This window comes from Podarcis vaucheri (assembly GCF_965113315.1).
Source record: "Podarcis vaucheri genome assembly, chromosome: 15".
NCBI classification, from domain to species: domain Eukaryota; kingdom Metazoa; phylum Chordata; class Lepidosauria; order Squamata; family Lacertidae; genus Podarcis; species Podarcis vaucheri.
The window spans coordinates 44,151,574-44,173,821 of NC_138753.1; the positions used below are offsets into that span (position 1 = coordinate 44,151,574).

Sequence of the window (22,248 nt, forward strand, 5' to 3'; positions counted from 1 at the left end):
TAATAATCAGGTACGATGCTCCAGGTGAATGATTGGGCAAGAAGTGGACCTGCTTACCTTGGAATGGGTTCACAGAAGGAACTTTTGATCTCTTTCTCTTTTGGCTCTGGAAACAAGGAAAGAAGGCTTGATGTTAATAAATGTATTAAATCTGCCTGTCTACAAGAAAATATAAAAAATCAGATCAAGGCAAGGCGTTTTCATTAGGATGGACACAAATAGTCATGATCCTGTTGCAGAAATCACATATTTCTTGTTGTGAATTAAAGTGATCTGAAGCCGTGAGGTGCTCTTGCCAATGGAGTCACTCCAGGGGGGAAGCTGCAGGGCAAGGAAAAAGGAACACCTTTCTGTTCTGTTCTTATTACTTTGTGAGACTTTTCTAAACTAGTTTGCATTTATCACAGGATTACTCTTCCATGTACCTCGTACCTAAAATATTTTTACATCGCAATCTCATTCTCTTCAAATGTAAATCCCACCTAATTCAATGGGACTTAGCACGTAAACTTAATACATAATATAGAATCAATTTAAACATAGTTATCTTTAACATATACAGTGGTACCTCAGGTTACAAACGCTTTGGGTTACAAACACTTTGGGTTACAAACTCTGCTAACCCGGAAGTAGTACCTCGGGTTGAGAACTTTGCCCCGGGATGAGAACGGAAATCGCACGGCAGCGGTGCGGCAGCAGCAGCAGCAGGAGGCCCCATTAGCGAAAGCGTGCCTCAGGTTAAGAACAGTTTCGGGTTAAGAACGGACCTCCAGAACAAATTAAGTTCATAACCCGAGATACCGCTGTATCTGTGTACTCTTGAGCTTGAGCTTTAGTCAAGAGCTGACGGTAGTTTTTAAGCGAGTTGAAAGTGGTTTGAGAGCAGTTCTCCCCCATGATGTTGTATTAGCACATATCACTTCAGGGGGTGAAACTTTATCTTTACACTTTTCTTCAGTGAGGGGTCTTAAGATATGTTTTTAGGTGTGAGGAATTCAAATTTGCTATTAATTTTTGTAATTGGAAAATATTTAGCTTGGTAAATCTACAGTTGATTAAAAAGCACATAAATTACCTTGAAAAACCAAGTAATTTTAATTTTACGTTCTGAAAATGTCAGGTAATGCTATCAAAATTGTTGTTTCCCTGCATAAAACACATCCCACTAAGCATACAACATCACCTTGTAATCATAAAACAACATCAGAAAATAAGACATCAATTAATAAGAAATTCAAGCAATAAGTTTCATCAAGTGTGGCTTTGATTCGTTCTTGGACCTCAGCCGATGACTTGCTTCTTGGCCTCTGTAGCCCTCGCATTTCCCCTGCCAGCTGCCTCTGTGACATGTTTCACACACCTTTCTATAGACTGAACATGACTGTGGAATTTGCATAGGCTTGGGAATGAACTTCTTCATCTTTACTTCTGCTGTATTAAGTTTACTTGTCAAAGGAGGTTCATATACCCCATCAGACCAGCTCCAACACAGATGAAGCCCTGGGGTCGATGCAGTATGTCTTCCTCAGACATACAGAAAGCTCTCTCAGTGTGCCACCATCTCCACTCCTCATCAACAATCTTTTGGACACCTTTCCTCACGGTCATCTGAGCACAAGAGTGTCTGGATTATCATTTCATGGAATGCATGCCATGCTGAATGCTGGTTGGTTGGCAAAACAGTATCCAATGCAGCCTTCTTTTGCAGCCTAAATTGCCACAGCTGAAACAAGATGTGGCGTGGGCTTTCCACCCAATAGTATTTTACTTTGATGTTGAACCAACAGGGGTAAGGTAAAGGGAGCCCTGACCGTTAGGTCCAGTCATGGCCGACTCTGGGGTTGTGGCGCTCATCTCGTTTTACTGGCCGAGGGAGCCGGCGTACAGTTTCTGGGTCATGTGGCCAGCATGACTAAGCCACTTCTGGCAAACTAGAGCAGCGCACAGAAATGCCATTTACCTTCCCGCCGGAGCAGTACCTATTTATCTACTTGCACTTTGACGTGCTTTGGAACTGCTAGGTTGGCAGGAGCAGGGACCGAGCGACGGGAGCTCACCCCGTCGCAGGGATTTGAACCGCTGACCTTCTGAAACAAGATGTGGCGTGGGCTTTCCACCCAGTAGTATTTTACTTTGATGTTGAACCAGCAGGGGTAGTACATGCAAACAATGTATTCTACTACCAGTCGTAAGTTGTTGAGGGTTTTGCCTTTAAGGCCATGTTTTGAAACCCATATGTGACAAAGCCTCTTTGATGCTACTAACCACCTAGAATGACTCACTGGACCAAGAAGGGCCAAATCCATGGGAAGTTTTCTTGTCCTTATGTCCTGTATGATCTGATATCCTTACTCTTGATTAGTAGACAGATCATTCATCATGATGTTGTCCCTCAGTGAAGTAAGAGGCTTTCCAGTTGAGAGTTTGGTGAATGAAGGATCAATTTCAAGTTCAATAGCAATTTCAAGTTTCTCACATCTTGCCAATGTTACCTGCCCACGTGATCTGTGATCACCTGCTGTGATCAAGTGGTGCTCTCACTGGTTTGGAGGGCACAAACCAACCAGGCGCATGATACCACCCTCCCAGCCCATGTTAATATTTGAAAAATCACCTCCAATGGCCTGCAGGCTCCTGTCAATGCCCTTCTTCCTCATGAGACCTATAAGATTATTTGCAATAACTTCAGCTGGTTTTTCTCTCTTTGAGGCTTTCTCCAGAGTGAAGTGGTAGATATATCTTCCACCAGGCTCACTGCACACACACTTGCAATTGAGGATGCTTGTCAAGTTCTGAAGTTTTGATTTCTATGCTATTTTACACACATTTTTTCACAAAAATGTTAATAAGTTTAAAATTATGGGAAATTCCACAAAAACGTAAAAAGGAAATAATTTTATATAATTATTTACCAAGCTGAACCAAATTATATTAATTTAACCAAAATATCTTTTGACTTCCCAAGTCATGTTACAACTTTTTAGCACCCTTCACTTCTGGAATTTGAAAGTTGACAGCCTAATGTTGTTTCTACTGGTCAAACAGATTTTCAGGATTTTGAAACAGTAAGGAAGTCTATAGGGTTTTTTATTATTATTATAGAGTAGGTGAATGTGGAGGAAACTAATTTAGCCTTTTAGGTTTGGGTACATTCCTGTGGGGCAAAAAATACCGTATTTTTTGCTCTATAAGACTCACTTTTCCCCTCCTAAAAAGTAAGGGGAAATGTGTGTGCGTCTTATGGAGCGAATGCAGGCTGCGCAACTATCACAGAAGCCAGAATAGCAAGAGGGATTGCTGCTTTAATTGCACAGCGATCCCTCTTGTTGTTCTGGCTTCTGAGATTCAGAATATTTTTTGTTTGTTTTCCTGCTCCAAAAACTAGGTGCGTCTTGTGGTCTGGTGCGTCTTATAGAGCGAAAAATACGGTACTTCAAAAGCTAACGAGGTAAGAATGCACAGTGTTTCTGTAGATGTGTGCAGCAAATCCACTGTCCTGTTTTCAGGAATGAACCGCTGTCCTGATTGCTCCCCTTCTCATTTGTCTCTGGCTAACAAACATTAAAGATGGATCTGTTGCATGTGCCTCAAAGTGGTATTCCACTGCATGCTTGGAAACAGCCAGGCAAGGGCTCTCAGTGTTGTCAGTTTGGGAAAACAAACCCCAGCAGCAAGGAGGGCACAAGCTGGTCCTGTTTAGCTCTGGAGTGGGACATGTGGATTCCTCAGGGATGTGAAGCTCTGCTGATAAAGGAAAATGGCCCCTTGCCCCTCTTTCCACAAACAAAACAGGAAATAAACTGTTCTAATTTAAAGAAACTATTATTGCCACTCTGCCAAGTGTTGCCTCTCCCAGTTCCACCGACAGCACCTGACTGAGCCACATTTCAGCAGCTAATGAGTGTGAGTTTAAAAAAACCTTAAAGCCTTTTCCTGCAAGCTGGTGACTGACACAAATGGAGTTCATATTTAATCATCTGTTAACTCGTTGTCTATTATAGCTCTTTAATAGCACCATAGATATTCTTAATGAAGCATGATTTAAGGTATTTACAGCTCTAGGACCGACAGACATCACTCACAGTGTGCAGGTAATGAGGCATAAAACAGCTCTTGGAAACTGTAAAAAAAGGGGGGGGGGAGAAAGAGAGATCTGGCAAGGAGGTAGAAGCTGAATTGCTCCAAGGTTTGTTTTAAAATGTTTAGGCATTTAAAGTCATTTCAGCTTTTTAGAGGTGTCTGGTAGCACAGGGTTCAGCAATTACAGCTGCTGTGCAGCTCTCATCATAGTGAAGGAGTTCATGGTGTTAATACCCATCTTTAAGATTATTATTTTTTCAAAAAGCAAAGTAATGGTTCCTCATTGCTATAGCTGCTTAAAACGTGCCATTCGGAGAGAGAGTGTGAGAGAGAGAAAGAGAGAGAGAGAGAGAGAGAGAGAGAGACTCCCATTTTCTCACAGTTGTTTGAACACCAAAGTCTTCCTGTGAACTTTGTTGGGTTGTATATAGTGATCTCAGAATCAAGGACTGGACATGTTATTAATTTTGGGAAATAAGGGAAAAGGAGACCTCAAAAGTATACGGAAGTTGGTTCTTAAGGTCCAACGTGCTTTAACTCATAAAGCAACGGAAGCTATCAAATAGTCTGCAGTCTTGATTGGATTGATTCAGTTGCCCTTGAAAAGGAGTGTTACAACTAAAAACAAATTAGTTCTTCATAAATTATTTTTCTGTGAACCTCTGAGTCCTCTTTTCTTCATTTATGTGCTGGTGCCTTCCTTCAATTAGTTTAGGGACCCTAAATTATAAGTGCCCATTAAATTGTAAGGAACAAGGGTGTGGAATGTCTTAGTGGGTTTTCATCCAGGATCATATCAGGAAGAAATAGGTGAGATATTAATTATATTTGCAGTATAGGATAGGCTGGCATAGGCAGTGAGCTTCTTCAGTCTCATTGCCGCCCTTGTAGAACTCAGCAGCGAGCGAGACAGAGACAAAACTAGAACTAGTTGGCTTTGCTTGTCATCTCTGTTGGGCTCTTTGCCTCCCACCCAACAAGTCTTGGTCGACACCGGCCTCCCTCCCCAGAAGATCCTCTTTATAGCCAAGTCTTTGCACCCTCAGTCTGTCATGTAAAACTTATAGATCAGTTATAGGCATTGTTAGCATGATATGTAAAAGATAGAATCTTGTGAGATATACATACACACACACACATATAATCTCTGCTCTAGAAATTTAATTTAGGTTCGCCCTGAGATAAGCTGGTGCATCAGGTTTCAGAATAGTAAGGTAATAAGGTAAGGCCAGCCTATTTGGGCAACTGTATATGGACATTATTCTCACAGTAAATTCACCAGGAGGACCCACAAATTCTTTTAGAGGTGCTTTTTTGTCTCTATTAACATGCCCAAGCATAGTGTTCTGTTGTTGTTTTTTACTTAGTTTTTAGGTAGTGTTATTGAATGATATTTTTGTACTTTTATTTTTTTAAGGAAAATACTTGAGTTTTATATTATATTGAGTGATATAAAATTATTGTAAATAAATAATATGAGAGAAGGTGCTCAGGAAAGGGAAGGATCCAGCCTGTTCAGGGCTTTAGTGGTAAAAACTTACACCTTGCCTTTGTCCGGGAAGAACTGTAGCCCAGTGGTAGATCAGCTGCTTTGCATGCAGAAGGCCCCGGGTTCAATTTCTGGCAGGGATCTCTACCAGAAACCATGGAGATGAGAAAGTACTGAGCGAGGTGACCCAAGGACCCAACTCCGTATAAGACAGCTTCCTGTTTTCCTGTGTTGCAAACAGATACTGTAAGATTGAAGTTATGTGATCTCTGTTCCATACCCCAGGAAATAAATGAACAAGTCAGCTCTACACTAGTTGAAGCATCAAGGGTGTCCCATGTAAAGCATATTGCAGTAATCCAGGCATGAGGTTATCAAGGAACAAATAACAAATGCAAAATAATGGAGGAGAGGAGAGGTCACAGGTAGCTTACCAGGTGAACCAATACAGTCATACCTCTGGTTAAAGTTGCTTCAGGTTGAGCATTTTTGGGGTTGCGCTCTGCGGTGACCTGGAAGTAACCTGGAAGTAATGCTGCTCACGCATGCGCAGACGCTCAAAATGACGTCACGTGCATGCGCAGAAGCGGCAAATTGTGATCACAGGTTGCGTTTGCTTCAGGATGCGAATGGGGCTCCGGAACAGATTCCGTTCGCATCCAGAGGTACCACTGTATTTGTTATGATCTGCACAAAAGGTAGCTGTTTTGGCCCATAAGAAAAAAAAATCCTAAATACATTCCAGGGCATTGCTTTTGGAAACAAAATGTTTCCAAATTATATTTCAAGTTCTCCAAAACTATTCATTAGGCCAGAGTCAAGCAGGAAAGGGGGGGGGGGGGTAAAATGTTGACTGGTGGTAAAACTATGAGGAGTCTTAAGATACAGTGGTACCTCAGGTTACAGACGCTTCAGGTTACAGACTCCGCTAACCCAGAAATATTACCTCGGGTTAAGAACTTTGCTTCAGGATGAGAACAGAAATCGTGCTCTGGCGGCGCGGCAGCAGGAGGAGGCCCCATTTGCTAAAGTGGTGCTTCAGCTTAAGAACAGTTTCAGGTTAAGAACGGACCTCCGGAGCAAATTAAGTACTTAACCCGAGGTACCACTGTAGAATGTAGCTCAAATGCAGTCTCTGTGCAGGCTTCAAGTTCCTCAAAGTCTTTTTGGCCAATGGACGATTCCCCATTTCCAGAACTACAAAAAACAGTATGGTAGTTACAGTACGTAGGTCAGTCTTTGTCATTGAGCAAAAAATACAGAGTTTCCTTTGTAGGCTGAGAAACTAAGGAGCAAAGGCACAAATTAATTTTTAGTGGTGCTAGGTAATTTAAAAAGCCAGCATATGCCCATCTCTCCCACCCCACTTTGTTTATCATCTGGTCTGATGAACGTTGCTGTCTTGATATGTGCCGTGGAGACCTCTGAATTTAGCCATTTAACAGTGAGATCCTAAGCTTGAGGAAGTGGATCTTACATGATCTGAAGGTGGGAAGGAATGTTCCCTCCAACCTCCAGGTAAAGTTATTTGGCTGGCAAGTTACCCATTGTGAATGACCCTTAAGTTACTCTTCACAATTGTAAATATATACCAGTAAAAGATGAATTGCAGGGCAGGAAGGCCATAGCTATGCAGAGCTATTCCTTAGCTTCTGGTCAGAGAATAGTAAGTGTAGCTGCTGCTGCTTCTTTTTTTTTGTAAATGTCCCCCAGTGAGATCTTAACAAAATCTCAGAATTATGAAAATATTTTGTGATGGAGGTGCCATTTTGCATGAAAATATTTCCCAGAAAATGTCAAATGTCACCAATCTGCCTGTCTCCCTGTGTGATAGTAATTGGCTTGGAAGGGCCTGCTCTGTCGAAGGCTCTGCTCGCCTCCTGCCTCCTCCTTGGTAAGATATTAAAATGTATTGAGTTTCCTTCATTAATGCAGGTGACTTCCTTGTCTCTGAATAGGCACATCTCTGTCTCGATCCAGGCTGAGAAACATATTGTGAGTGGCATGGCTTTAAACATGATTTTGATAATTAAACTTTCGAAAGAAATTTATTGACAGCATTATTCAGATATAAAAGCAGTTCTGGTTACATGCTAAAAGGGAGAGAATGTAATTTCTCCTGGTCTAGCCAAAGCAACTTTTATGAAGGGGAAGAAATCCCCAAACTTCCATTACAGGCAGAGTATTTTTGTTTTGTTTTGTTTCATTTAATGTCTCTTTTTGCTGCCATGTACTTGATTTAGGCTTTCTCCAGCAGTTTTATTTTAGTGGAAGTTTAAGTATGCTACCCAATTATACCTCATATGTGATAGAGATGATTGAGTATGTTGAGGGGAAACAGAGGATGAGAAATTATAGTGTTGTCCCTTACAGACTTATTTTTATATCTATAACCTATATTTGTAATTGCTTTTTATCTCCAGAAAAATGAAAAGTATAAATTTGCCCTCGTCATGGTATATTGCAGCACTGTATAAGGCAGCACTGAGGCAAGGCTTCCTATTTTCCATCCCTGCTTGTTTCAGTTTTAAGAATGATGCTTCCCTTCCATTGCTCTCAATGGAAAAAAGCTTAGGGAGCGGATTTTAAAGCAAAGGTTTTAAAGCAAAGATTATGGGACAATGCACACAGTGACTTGCGATCTCGGTCACACGCAGTCTGTAGTCCGCTGGCAGCAGGAGTTCAATATGGGTATGTCTTTGAGTTAACATCTTACATCAAAAACCTAACAGTACCTAACTATCAAAGGCTTTTCACCAAAGCCAGACTGAATGTCTTCCCCTCTGCAGTGCTGGATGGTAGGTTGAGAGGAGTTCCCTACCAGGACAGACTTTGATCGTGTGCTCAAGACATTGATTCCATAGATCATATTTTGTTACATTGTGCGAAGTATGAGCAGACCAGGGCTGAACTGATACTACCCTTGCTGGTGCCTTTCCCGGGAAAGTCAGAGACTCACTATGTCAGGTTCCTACTGGAAGACTGGACAAAAGCTAGAACATTGGCAGTGGCAAAGTTTTTATCGGTGGTTGCAAGAACAAACGAGCCCTATATTCCAAACAAAGTGCTTGATTAACCTGGAGGTAGACTGTATGAACTCTGTATTAATTTGTAATGTTTTGTTGGGTCTCTGGACCGTAATAAAGATTGATGATGATGATTTTGCTTACATCTGGCAAACACAGCTATTATGGAAACTTGAATTTAACCTGGTATATCTGTAAACAAAAAAATTGTTTGTTTGTCTTAAACTGTTTAATTCTCTTTAGAAATGGCACTTCCCCTCGAAGCTGTTCCATTGCATGTTCGATCCACCTTTACCCATTGCATGTTAAAACTTGCACCTTATTTTATTTCATATGAGGGATCAACATTTCAGACACACCTCAAGAGGTTTCTAAAACATCTGTGCATAGAAAAGGCTATGAGCATGTATAGAAAAACTCTGATGAAATAATGCAGGAGGATGGAAAGATGAAGAGACATTCTGAGTTGGCAGAAATAATTGAGAGAGAAAGTACTGTACTGTGTCCAGTTCTGGGCACCACAGTTCAAGAAGGACACTGACAAACTGGAACGTGTCCAGAGGAGGGCAACCAAAATGGTCAAAGGCCTGGAAACGATGCCTTATGAGGAACGGCTAAGGGAGCTGGGCATGTTTAGCCTGGAGAAGAGGAGGTTAAGGGGTGATATGATAGCCATGTTCAAATATATAAAAGGATGTCACATAGAGGAGGGAGAAAAGTTGTTTTCTGCTGCTCCAGAGAAGCGGACACGGAGCAATGGATCCAAACTACAAGAAAGAAGATTCCACCTAAACATTAGGAAGAACTTCCTGACAGTAAGAGCTGTTCGACAGTGGAATTTGCTGCCAAGGAGTGTGGTGGAGTCTCCTACTTTGGAGGTCTTTAAGCAGAGGCTTGACAACCATATGTCAGGAGTGCTCTGATGGTGTTTCCTGCTTGGCAGGGGGTTGGACTCGATGGCCCTTGTGGTCTCTTCCAACTCTATGATTCTATGAAAGTCTACTACTTGAATTTAGAGATAAAAGCCATCAATATATATAGAGATAAATGGCTTTTCTCTCTAAATGATGAGTATATGTACCTACAACTGCGATATATAATGATGACTATGTGTACCTGCAACTCAGAATAACACTTCGTTCATATGATGAACAAAGGCTTATGCCATAATAAACCTATTATGTTTTTAAGGTGCCGCACGACTTTCTGTTGTTATCTTTGTAAACATGTAAACTTTGCAATATATACATATTGTGTACACGCAATTTATGTAATGTAGTGCCTGAGCATGTGTGCTTTATTACTGTGAAGCCCTTATTTCAAAATGGCAACAACTTTATTATAGCGACCCATAAAGGAGTTGATGTAGCACACTACATTTTTGGCTCCTGGAGAAATATCTGAATAAGTGTGTGCCACCCTGCCCTGAAGTTGGCCTTCTCTCCCCTGAATGCTTGCCCTGACCATTCGGTAGGACTGTATGACTATGTGCACAATTAATCCCCTAAAAATGTAATGGTCACGGCTTTGTAAATTTTAAAATAACACATTCTTAAATGGCATCTCTTTTTACTGTGTCCATGAACTCTGCCTAGGAAAATGCTTTTAACAAATTGGCTACAATGATGCTGAATAAATCATTTATTATTAGAACAATATACTGCACAAATATTTGGCTGGTTTAGCACTGCTGGACCCTGGAGAGAAGAGGCTGAATGTGTATAATATAAATACTATATAGCAAACAGATCTGCGGTGCCACAGATAGCACTGGAATTGAGACTGTTCCAGAGCTAATGAAAGCTTCCTTGAGCTGCACAGTACAGTGGACGAGTGTTTACTGGCTAGATAAGAGGGCTTGTAGGCTGTTGGTTTTCTTTTACCTTCCCATTAGAAAAGTCATTAACTCTGTAATCTTAAGGCTGGCCTGAGGGAAAAGTGAAGGTTGGCAAACCATCAACTCCAACACCCTACCAGCCTCTTGCCAGCAAGGCAGGAGTCAGGATGGAGAAGTGTAAGAATTTGCATTTGTCTTCTGCAAAATTTGAAATCAGATTACTGTTTAAGAGTACCTATGCAACGCCCTTCTCTTATGTGTGCAGCAATTTAGCACTGTGGAACTCCCTCCAGTCAGATGTCAAGGAAATATACAACTATCCGACTTTTAGAAGACATCTGAAGGCAGCCCTGTTTTGGGAAGTTTTTAATGTTTGAAGTTTTATTCTGTTTTTAATGTTCTGTTGAAAGCTGCCCAGAGGGGCTGGGGAAACCCAGCCAGTTGGGTGGGTAGAAATAAATAATAATAATAATAATAATAATAATAATAATAATAATTCATATGCAACCCTTTACAGAAGATCTAAGAAACTTGGCGTGTAAGCAGGCTTTTGATGGCAATTTAGTTACTATTCCTAGAGTATTATAGAATTTTGAACATAAGGATGACACTGCATAAGAAGATCTCTTCTGGATTAGGCCAAAGGCCCATCTAGTTTAGCATCCAGTTCTCAGGGTGGCCAAAAACAGGACTTGAGTGCAAAAGCTCCCCCCTTGCTGGTGTGATTCCCAGCAGCTGCTATTCAGAGGCATCTCATCACTGACCCTGGAGGTAGAACATCACCATTTTGCTAGCTAAACCTTTGATAGTCTTATCCTCCAACGTATTTAATCCTTTTTAAAAACCATCCTAGTTAGTTGCCATCACTTCATATGTGGGGAGTGAATTCCATTGTTTAACTAAGAAGTACTTCCTTTTGCCTATCTCCAATCTTCCAACATTCAACTTACCCTGTTTCCACGGTCTCCACACCATACATACGGTAATCTTAAACACCCCCATCATATCCCTGTTGCCTTTTTTTCTCCACTGAAAAGCCTCAGATATTGTATCCTCCCTCTCATAGGGGAGTTGGCCTCAGAACATTGATCAGTTTCCAGTTACTCTTTTCTGAAACTTTTCTAGCTTTGGTTTTTATTTAAATGTCACGCCACAAGCTGCTTCTATTGGTCTCCCTGGTATTCATGCTCATCTGACACATCATAAAATCATGCTTAACCAATATAACAAAGTTCTCTATACTTTCTTCTCATACCTCAGGGTGGGTAACCTCTGACCCACGGGCCAAATTTGGCCCCTGCACACCTCCCAAACTGGGCCATCATGAGGCTGCTTCTCCTAAGCCATATGCACCTGCCCCACCCTTGACATGGTAGAGAAGCAGCTCTATTGCGGGACTTGATCCCTACAGAAAACATGGGCTGAAATCACGGCTCAGATAGGGATGGGCAGCGACTTCAGCCCTGCTGAATTTGTGGCACAATGGAGTTCCAGGAAACATCTCTGCCAGCCCTGTGCTTGGTGTTTTGCTTATTTTAGAACTGGCAAAGCCCCTTACAATGCCCACCCCAAGTGCCTGACAGTCACCTGTCGTCAACAGGTGGGTGGCACAACCTAAAATGGGCCTATCGGCTGCAGAATTACAAGTGGCATCCCAAAAACAAATTCTCACACCACTAGCAGGAATGAAAATTCACAGCAGGTCTTTTCATGCTTTGTGAAGAAGAGTGACTGAATGGACACCATACCACACATCCAGTTTGTTGCGCAATAAACCCTAAGATTGGTCTTTTGTTGCAGGGGTGTTTCATCTCCCCGACACTGAAAGTGAAATTTTTGTAGCTGGGAAAATGACATGCTTCCCCCAGAGAGCTCATTCTTTTTTTTTAATGCAGGTGTTACTGCTGCCTATTCTATATAAGCTATTTGTGAGGCAGTTAGTGTAAAGTGATGCAACTTTTTTGCCCCTCCCTTACCTGCACCATTTTGTGAACCTTTAGTGTGTGTTTTGAAATCACAACTTCTCTAGCCACCCTCACCGCTGTTGCTGCCTTTCTCCTCACAAGCACATGTCCTGCCACGAGTGCTATGACAGCAAGGCTGTCATTGAACAAACATGTAAGAATATTGTAAAAAGGATAGAAAATATTTCTCTGATTGTGCAGAAATTGAAGCTTAACCTATAATGCATTTTTTAGTTGCAGCAGACGTGTTCTCACAAGTCATTTCTATATCTAAAAATGTAACATGGGAAGGTTTTTACCTCTGAGATAAGCATGGTTATGTTGAACTGTTCTCTAATCTTAGCTTAGATGTTGCTTTCAGAAGTTAGTGAACACATAAATCCTTCCTGTGTTACATTTTTAGAAGTTATGCCTGTTATAGCATGGTAAGGTAAAGGTAAAGGACCCCTGGACAGTTAAGTCCAGTCAAAGGTGACTATGGGATGCAGTGCTCATCTCTCTTTTGAGGCCAGGGGAGCTGGCATTTGTCCACAGCTTTCCAGGTCATGTGGCCAGCAGGACTAAACTGCTTCTGGTGCAATGGAACACCGTGATGAAAGCCAGACCAGCAAAGCTTTTTCCTGGGCTGCTGTTATGCAGAGATGGATATGGGGCTGACTTTTTCTTTTCTTTTCAAATTCATCTAGTCCAGCCCCACTCCCTTTTAGATTGTACTTTAGGGCAGGCAGTAATTTCTTAGGGAACCAGTGTCGATCCAGCCTGGACCCAACACATTTATTTGGTATTGTTCAGTTGCTGTGGATATGTGCTAGGCTGATTAGATAGCGCATGTATGGCAGTTCCCTAGTGCACTTGTTACCTAGGAAACCATGAGCTCTACATGTGTGTCACTTAACACCCTATTTGCTTTCATTTGGATAAGTCTTTAATTTCTGCACTGCCCCATCTCCTCTGGATCTATTCAAGTCGCCTGTCTTCATACACTAATCCCTCTCCTTCTGCCCTGCTTGCCTCTCTGGCTGTGGTTCTCAAAAAAGTCCCTGCCTGCTCGGAGCAAGTTTCCAAACCTGTGGGTAATCTGAACAGCTCGTGCCTTTAACAATAATAACTCAAATTATATACACGGCTTCTCCCATCCAGAAGCAATTAGTAGCTCAAATGTGATGCTTAACACTTCCATCATCAAAGCACTCTACAGACGTTAACTAATTAATCCTTCAAATATTGCAATGAAGCACAGTAAGGTGGCTATTTCTCCTTTGTAGATGGGGGAATTAAGGCACACAGAATATCAAGGCTGGACAGTGGCTGGCTCTGCTTAACTATGCAAAGGATGCAACATCCAAAATATCTGCCATTCAAGTAGAAATAAGAGGTCAACTACCCACTCCTAAGAGAGTTTCATTTTCAAATGGAGTCTCTACCCTGGTTCCTATCTGATTAATCTTAGACTTTCCCAGCTCCCCCAGTGACTCAGGTAGAATATTTTGTGAACTGCACATTAAGGTGCTGGTTTTTAGCTGTGCTGAAACTTCTTTGCAACACACTTGCCCCTCATTATCTATGTTTAGCTGAATATTCAGAAAGCTTCCCCCCTCATCACCAAGGTTGTAGAACTCAGAACTGATTGCAGCTGATTAAAATATTAGATTGCAAGAAACAAACATATTATTGGGGGGGGGGTCTCCAGTTTGTTCCAGTGCCATTTGCTGGGAAGGAAGGAAGGAAGGAAGGAAGGTTGGTTTTTTGGGAGCTGTCAGACCATTGCTTCCTATAGCTCAAGACAGGGGTGCTGAGGGATCTTGGCCCCCCCCCAAAAAAAACCCCAGGAAGGGTCTGGGCTCCCTCAATATCCTGTGGCAACATGTCCACGCAGTGTGAGCACACCACAGAATGTGCTCACGACACTCGTGCAAGCTGTGCAGGGGCAAGCCGGTGTGCGTGGCTCAAGAGCTATGCCTCCTAATAAAACCTGTCACTGCCTTCCACAACAGGCCACAGAGGGATGTTTGGGTTCACCTATTCCAACTGTAAGCTGAATGCTGAGCGTATGTTATAAATAATGGTTTTACCTGCCCTTCACCAGCAGCTATGAGGGTGGGTTACTACAATTTAGAATTCAGAATTCAAAACAGTTAAAACAGATTATAGTCACAAAAATTGTGGTGGGGGCACTGAAAACACACATTTCAGAGGAAAAGGCCAGTGTAGAGAAGTTTCTTCTGCAGACTAGTGCAGTAGTGTACAGGTGACAACACTGGAGGCCTGGAACAGCAGATCCTGTAAAACAAAAGAGCTCTGCAAGCAGTGGTAGATGGTCCAGATACAAATGTGAAGACAGTACTGTTAGATCCTGTCTGCAGCATTGTCTGGTCAACAAGACCAGTTCAAGATTCCCTTCTCTTTAGCAATACCTGCTGACCTAGGGTTCTGGGTGGGCGCTCTTTGGTGCATGGTGTGGCCATGGAGGGCTGCCATCTTCTGACGTGGCCAGGGGAGGGGATGGTCACCTGGTGCCACCCAACTCTGACTGCATTGGGCTCCCAGGTAAGGACAGGCAGTGCCTGCAAGCCAATCAGTCTCCAGCCCACTCCATGCCTATTTAAACGGGCAGCCAAGTGCAGTCCACCCTCTGGGCTGATCGTCATGGGATTTTCAAGCGACCTAGTCCTTAGGGGTCCACCCAGTGGGGGAGCAGGTGTGTTGCCTATGGACCTTGCTATAGTTTACACCATAGCTTTCCAAACTTTTCATATTACTAACCCCTTTCCAGCCCTGAAAGGGGTGTGGGGAGTGTTCGTGCGACACCTACACACTGCAGCCGACACACTTAACGTGTCATGACACACAATTTGGAAAGCTCTGGTTTACATGGTCACCATATTCGGGGACAGGGAGGAATTTTCTCCTGCAAGCAAACTGGCTGGCTTGCAGGTTTTTGCCTACCTCATCACAACATTGGGAGATAAGGCATGTGGCTGGATCCTTAGTCGCAGGAGTATCCTGTTAGCAGGGTCCAGAAGGGGTGACTCTGTCTGAGAGTCCATGGGGGAGGGGGACCAGTGGGCCAATACACGTCTCCCAAAGGCGACTCCCCAGCACCAGGTTCCTATCAGGTAGCAGGCAGGCTGCCTGATGCAGGATACATGCCCAGTGCCTTAGCCAAACCTACTCTTTCCTGTAATCAATAACATTGTGGCTTAATTCAACCTAAAACCAGTTTCCTGTGTCCATTCTTGTGGCCCTCCCTGCACCTGCAGTGGGCATCATGTCCCTGTGCTGGCAAGGATATAATTCTATCTTACAAGCTGCAAGTGTTATCTAGTCTGAAATTTATTTGTCCCACTCCTCCTATGGCATTAAAAAAAAAATCTAATGCAGGCATGGAATATATAATTTGCCATCATATAAATGACAAATTTGATACACAAATGGAGATGAAGCACCCCAGCATTGTCACAAGGTTACCAACTTTCTCTTCTTCCTGTTTAAGGGTCTCATCTGACCACCCCAAAGCTGTGTGTACTGTTGCCTTTGTAGACCACAATCTGTACTGAAATCCAAGCCTGCTGTTAACTTCACTTGCGCTCTATTCTTGTGTTTGCTATTATTTTTTAACACTTTTTTGTGCATAAAAGCACTATCTCCCTAGAGCCTGCCTGCAGTGAAGACATGGTCTGTACAACTGCAATTATTTAGAAGAACAGATGGAGTGAGGAGCAGAAAGTCTGTTAATAGTAATAGAAATGCTACATGTTAACCTGGACAGCACACGATGACAGTCCCATGACTACACGTTCTGTTCCCACCAGCTGGGCACCAACGCAGAAGTGAGAGATTCACAACAATAGCAAAACCAAGAACCCACCTAAAGTTAGAAATCAAATTCCTTCACACTTTTCAGTGTAGGTTTCCCCCCACCCCACCCCCAGTAATCTCCTGCCTCATGGTCATTTCAAAATATTTTCATATTTAAGGTGTGGTGTTATAAATTTCAGCATGGTTGGCAGGATAGAAATTAGGCATGAATGTGTGAGAAGGAAATACAGGCCAATAAAGGGAGCACAAGCATGGTAAACCAAGAATTTTATATCTCCCCCAATCACAATAATTAACTCTTAAGATTGTGCTGACATAATATATATATTAGCTGAGCAGCAGATTTGCTTGGCCTTTTTTTTGGTGGTTTTTTGTTTTTTTTTGTAAGATGTGAATGAATCAGAAGTTGCTCCTAATGGAATCTAAAAGACAGGAAGGGACATGACACAGGGGCAGAACATCTGCTTTGCATACAGAAGGTTCAACCCCCATATCCAAGCATGGTTGAGAGAGACCCCAGTCAGAAACCCTGGAAAGCCCCTGCCATTCAGCGAGAGATAGGACTGAGCTGGATGGACCAATGTTTTGAGTCAGCATAAAGCAAATTCCTGTGTTTGTAGGTACCGGTATGTCATGAGCAACATGGAGGTGTCATGGAGTGGTCAGATTTTGAGAAGGAATAGGAGGAGCTGGAGAACCCTGGAGTGGGTCCTAAGTGGGATGGGGATGTGGAATCAGGTATCCAGGAAATATCTGCTTATGTAAAGTGCTTTACAGGCTTTGCTGAGCAACTCGCCCCAAATCATACAACCGTGCTTTATGTTATATCCATGTATTCGAACACAAACACTTCTGTGACAGCTCTCTGCTAAGAATATAATAGAGTTATATTTAGCATTTATATAGTGCTTTAGAAAGCTCAAAAATGTTTCACATTTTTATGTAAATAATGTTTACAATAGTCCTGTAATTTAGGCCAATATTATTATCTCCATCCTGCAGATAGGGGAAGGAGCTAATAAATGACTTGTCTGAAGACAAATTACTAATTACATTCCCCCCTCCTTTACATCAGATTTACTGTTGGGAAGCTGCTAATTTAATGCACTAGGGAGGGGCACATGCATTTACTGCATTGTTCTTCTAACTGAATTACCCCTGACCAAGGTGTGATTAGCTCCCCCCCCCCTTGAAAAAGATGAGTATTCCTTTGTTCTTCTGATCTCCTTTCCCGCTCCTGTAAACTAGTGATCCACACTCTCTCCAGGCCCACATTTAACCCCCAGCCCTGAGTTTCTAAGAAGAAAAAAACAACAGTCATTGAGTTAGCTTAGAATTCACACATTTGAAACTGGATGCCCTCCTTGCAAACCAGTTTAAGCATAAAATGATTTTTAGTTTCATGTGTCTTTAGATTAGATTGTTAAAGTTTCAGAGACAGTTGCGATATCACTGCCTAATGACAGACCACTTGGATATTATGCAAGAACAAAGCTAAGTCCATGAAGCTTATGACATCATAACCTGGTTAGTCTTTAAGACTCTTAGTAGTTTTTTGCTGCAAAAGGCTGTTGGCTAATCCTCTAGATTTTGTTATGAAATTATTCTGCCCATCTTTTACAATCAATCACTGTGTGTGACCAGTGAGAAGCTTAGGAACTAGTCTGTTGTGGAAACAGATTTAGAGAGCATTGAGGCTGCCCCCTCCCCCTGAGGATCTAGACCAGAGGTCCCCAAACTTATTTGGCCTACCGCCCCATTTTATTGGGGGGAAGCCTCAGCGCCCCCCTGGAAATCTACCTTCTTTAAGCCAACAAATTAAGCTTGCTGGCTCAGTCTGATCCGCCCCAGGACTGGGGCTGGTGCTGGAGCCACAGCCCACCTGCCATTGGCCAAGTAGGCGTCTGCTGTGATCCACTTCCTGGGCCTGAGTGAAGCCCCAAAGGGATCACCCAAGCCCAGGAAAACCCCCCGCCTCAAGCATGTCTACCAGATCCAGGGGAGGCGTTGTCGCCATCCCACAATGGCGCCCGACCTTTCGGTTCGCATCATTACACCAGATGAAACACGTACAAACAGTTTTTCTTCTTTCTTTCTCTGCTTTTTGTAGTGAAGAGCAGGCTGAAATACTTTAAATACATAATATCTATATTTTTTACAGGGGAAGAAGTATGTTCTCATCATGGTAGATCCAGATGCCCCTAGCAGAGCGAATCCAGAATACCGTTTCTGGAGACATTGGGTTGTCGTTGGAATCAGAGTGAGTAGCATGTGTGTTTATGTTATTACATTGTTCATGAGGATGCATCAGTAGCTTAGAAACACTGCCGAGTTCAGATATACCTGGCTCTTTCCTCCATCATTATCTCACCTTACTCAGTGGTTAACAGTGATTAAATGAACAGTAGTTAATTAATTAGCAACTATTTTGGAGGAGAGGTCTGTCTACAGACAGATGGCCCTGTAAAGACATCATGGCCAGCACTACACAGCCCTACCTCGGGTTGCAGACGCCGCTTCACGTTGCGTTTTTTCAGGTTATGGACCGCTGAAACCCAGAAGTACCGGAACGGGTTACTTCCGGGTTTTGGCAGTCGCACATGCACAGAAGTGCTAAATCATGCTTTGTGCATGCGCAGAAATGCCGAATTGCAACCCCCGCGTGTGCAGATGTGGGTTGCGAACGTGCATCCCACACTGATCACGTTCACAACCCGAGCGTCCACTGTACAAGTTAGTGTCGGTGGGGCTGGGGCCACTATTGGTCTCATGGGTGGGATGAAGGGGAGATGGTGATATGTAAAATCACTCTTCTTCAGCTTTTGCTCAGTCCGGCCAAGGAGATTCTTTAAAGTGTTCATGAACCATCTCAGGAAGTGCATGGGCCTCTTTCTCCAAAGGCATGGGAACATCCCTTATCTGTGCTCTGTGATCTAGCCCAGGGACTACAAACTACCTTTGAGCTCAAAAAAACCAACCCTATGCTTGTTGTCTGGGATTTGTATGAAGATAGAGAAACACTTTAGATTTGTGTGTATTTTGCATACCTATCTAATATGGTTCTTCATGGTTGAGTTTCAAGCCAATGTGGCAGTGTGGTTGTAGCTTTGGTGGGGTGTGTATACACATCAGCTTAGATTTGGTAAGGTTACAGTGAACCCAGATATCTTGCCAGTATATGGCCAGTACACTTGCAGATTATCAGTGAATTAGGTCTATGTGATTCAACCTGTTTGCGGTCTTTCTGTGGTTTTGGTCTAACTGTGTTAACTCAGGTATGTCAAGTTTCAGGAACTTGCCCTCTATTCATGCAGAAAAACTATTTCAGGTGAGATTTGTTTTGATTAAAAATAATAATAATTAAAAAGGCTAATTAATCTGTCAGGACCAGGTGCTTTGCGGAACATATTTTTAATCCCATTTTGGATTACTGCTAGAGTAAAAGATCTAATGATTCCAAGTTTTTTCCCTAGTTTTCTAGGAATGTTGTGTCCAGTGGTTCAGATTAATAAAGTTTTGTATACCCTTTTTTATCCTCCAGAATTTTTTTTATCTTTCTATTTTTTTACCTTTTTGCATTTAACACAATATATAACTCATTTTGTTTGATTTATGCATACTTGTTTGCTAGGCAGAATATTCATTATAATATCGCTTTATCTTCTGAAGTGAATTAAGTATTTGCAGGACTTCTAGAGATCTTAGTTCTGCTCTTTTTCTTAAGTCTTCTGTACACTCTTCGTGTGCATTTATGTTCAGTTTTAAGATCTTGTATTTCCTGAATTAGATTGGCATTTACCTTCTATTTCTCTTTTAAAATTTTCCTTTCTTTTCACTTATAAGTATGTGACGCATCACACCTTTAAACTTGTCCCAAACCACAGTAGTTGTCTGTTCTCCCATATCATTAATCTGAAAAAAATCCATAAATCTCTTTAAGGAGTTTCTCTTTAGTAAAAAAATAAATAAATTAATATCAAGGGTCTAATTTCCAATAGAAAGGTTTAGGTTTGTGTACTCCCCATTGTATTCATGTGATAACAGTGGCATGGTCCAAGATATTAAGAAGACCATTGTCCACATTGTGAACCTGAGAGATAAGGCCTTCTGTGATTAATAAATGATCCAATCTGGCATAATTTTTGACCTTGTGACATACATGTATACTTCCTTAGTTCTGGATTGGCTATGCACCAGTCATCAAAGTAATTGTGTTTATGTAATTCAGTTGTACCTTGGTTTTCAAACAGCTTAGTTCTCGAACGTTTTCGCTCCTGAACATTGTAATCCCAGAAGTGACTGTTCTGGTTTGCGAACTGTTTTTGGAAGCCGAACATCTGATGGGGCTTCCGTGGCTGCAGGAGCTTTGGTTTTCAGATGTTTTAGAAGTCGAATTGACTTCCATAATGGATTCCGTTCAACTTCCAAGGTACGACTGTATGTTTAGAGGGATGTTCTAAAAGGAGGCAGTTTGCATGAGTTTTGTGATAGGTGAAACGTTCTGCATTTATCAAAATAATAATTAAGGACAAGATTTAAGTCACCACCTATCATCACCTTGTTTAAATGAGTGCAGTAATGGCAAGGTTTCATCCAGAAGTTGTTCTTGTTGAGTATTAGATCCATAAATAGAGCATAATGTCAGCTAGCAGTTATCTAACAGACCTTTTAGGATGATAAATCTTTAGGGTCACTCAGTATATCTTTTAATTGAAAATCAAGTTTGAGAGAAATCCAGATTGCTGACCTCCTACTTTTGGAAGTACCTTGTGAGGTGTCCCAATTTCTACTTTCACTTAGAAGGAAGGATTTCGTATCAGTATTGTTTTTCCATTGTTTGATATGCATCTCTTGTAAAAGGAAAAGAAAGAAAAAAGCAAGCTCTGGGTTATCTCGCTTTAAAGCTCAAATAACTAGACAACACACAGAACATAGCTGTCAATGCTTCCCTTTTTTAAAGGGAAATTCCCTTATTCCAAATAGGATTCCTTCCAAGAAAAGGGAAAAGTTGACAGCTATGACACAGAATAATGTTTTGGGATTAAATAAGGCTACAACTTTATTGGTTACAGATGTGAAGGTTTGGCCATAGGTATTGGGGTAAGCAGCAGCATATATCATTCCAGCCCGTCTGCTTCCAGTGTTACTAAGGGTAAAGGGTAAAGGACACTCTATGACCTACATCAAATTGGGGCATCCCCCAAATGGTCCCCGTAGTGGTATGGAGGGGTATGGCCCTAGCCCACTTCAGGGCATTGGACAGGAGTCACTCATCCTGAATCCTTTTAACAGGATACCCTCACCCAGGGAGGGGCAGGTGGAGGCTACAACCTCCCCACCAACCAAGATCTAAGCTTACCCAATGCCTATCCACCTTACAAAGTTGTGATGATTTCTATGAGGTAGGTGAAAAACCAAATGGCTGATGCCAGTTTGCCAGATGGGAAAAATTCCTAACCAGTCCTGAAATATGGTGACCAGCATTGTCCATAGCAAGGCCGTACCATCCAAAACAACCCTCAACTGCGGGAGTTAGGGTGGGAGAACTGGCACAGCAAAAGGAGAGGCTGAAAGGCTGGGCAGGCCTTCAATATACCGTGGCATCATCATCATCATCATCATCATTAGGCAATTGGTCCCATGCCCAGGGGAATGCCCTCCAATTCCTGCCGCCATTGGCCAAATTGGTGCAGGAGGGTGATCCAGCCTGCCATATGCCAGTTCACAATGGAGGTCTGGTGCCCGCCTGCAAAGCCACACAGCCAAGAAGGGGCAAATGGATTTATTGCAGTTAAGTGTAGCATTATAGGTTAATTTTAAATCATGCAACATATTCAAGGCAGCAGATCTATTATGCATCATATTAATTTTAGTGTTGTTATCATATTCCATCAACAAAAAATAAAAATGCTCTGAATTCCTATAGGGATTAATTTCAACATTCAAGCTCCCCCTCCCCCCATCCTCCCAACCTTCCCAACAGAATAATCTCTATACCTATGGCTGAGAGTGGAAATAACCTGTCTCTTCCTT

The 22,248-nt window shown here is 42.2% G+C and overlaps 1 protein-coding gene across 4 annotated transcripts in view; it reads left to right on the forward strand.

The window, feature by feature from the left end:
• The window catches only part of PEBP4 (phosphatidylethanolamine binding protein 4), a gene marked incomplete at its 5' end in the record, with an annotated part of 268,449 nt that overhangs the window by 82,772 nt on the left and 163,429 nt on the right, over positions 1–22,248 (forward strand). For all 4 annotated transcript variants that reach the window (XM_082200676.1, XM_082200674.1, XM_082200675.1 and 1 more), the window contains one exon: positions 18,377–18,475. In XM_082200676.1, coding sequence (XP_082056802.1) covers positions 18,377–18,475 — 99 coding nt within the window. The remainder of the gene's footprint in view (positions 1–18,376; positions 18,476–22,248) is intronic.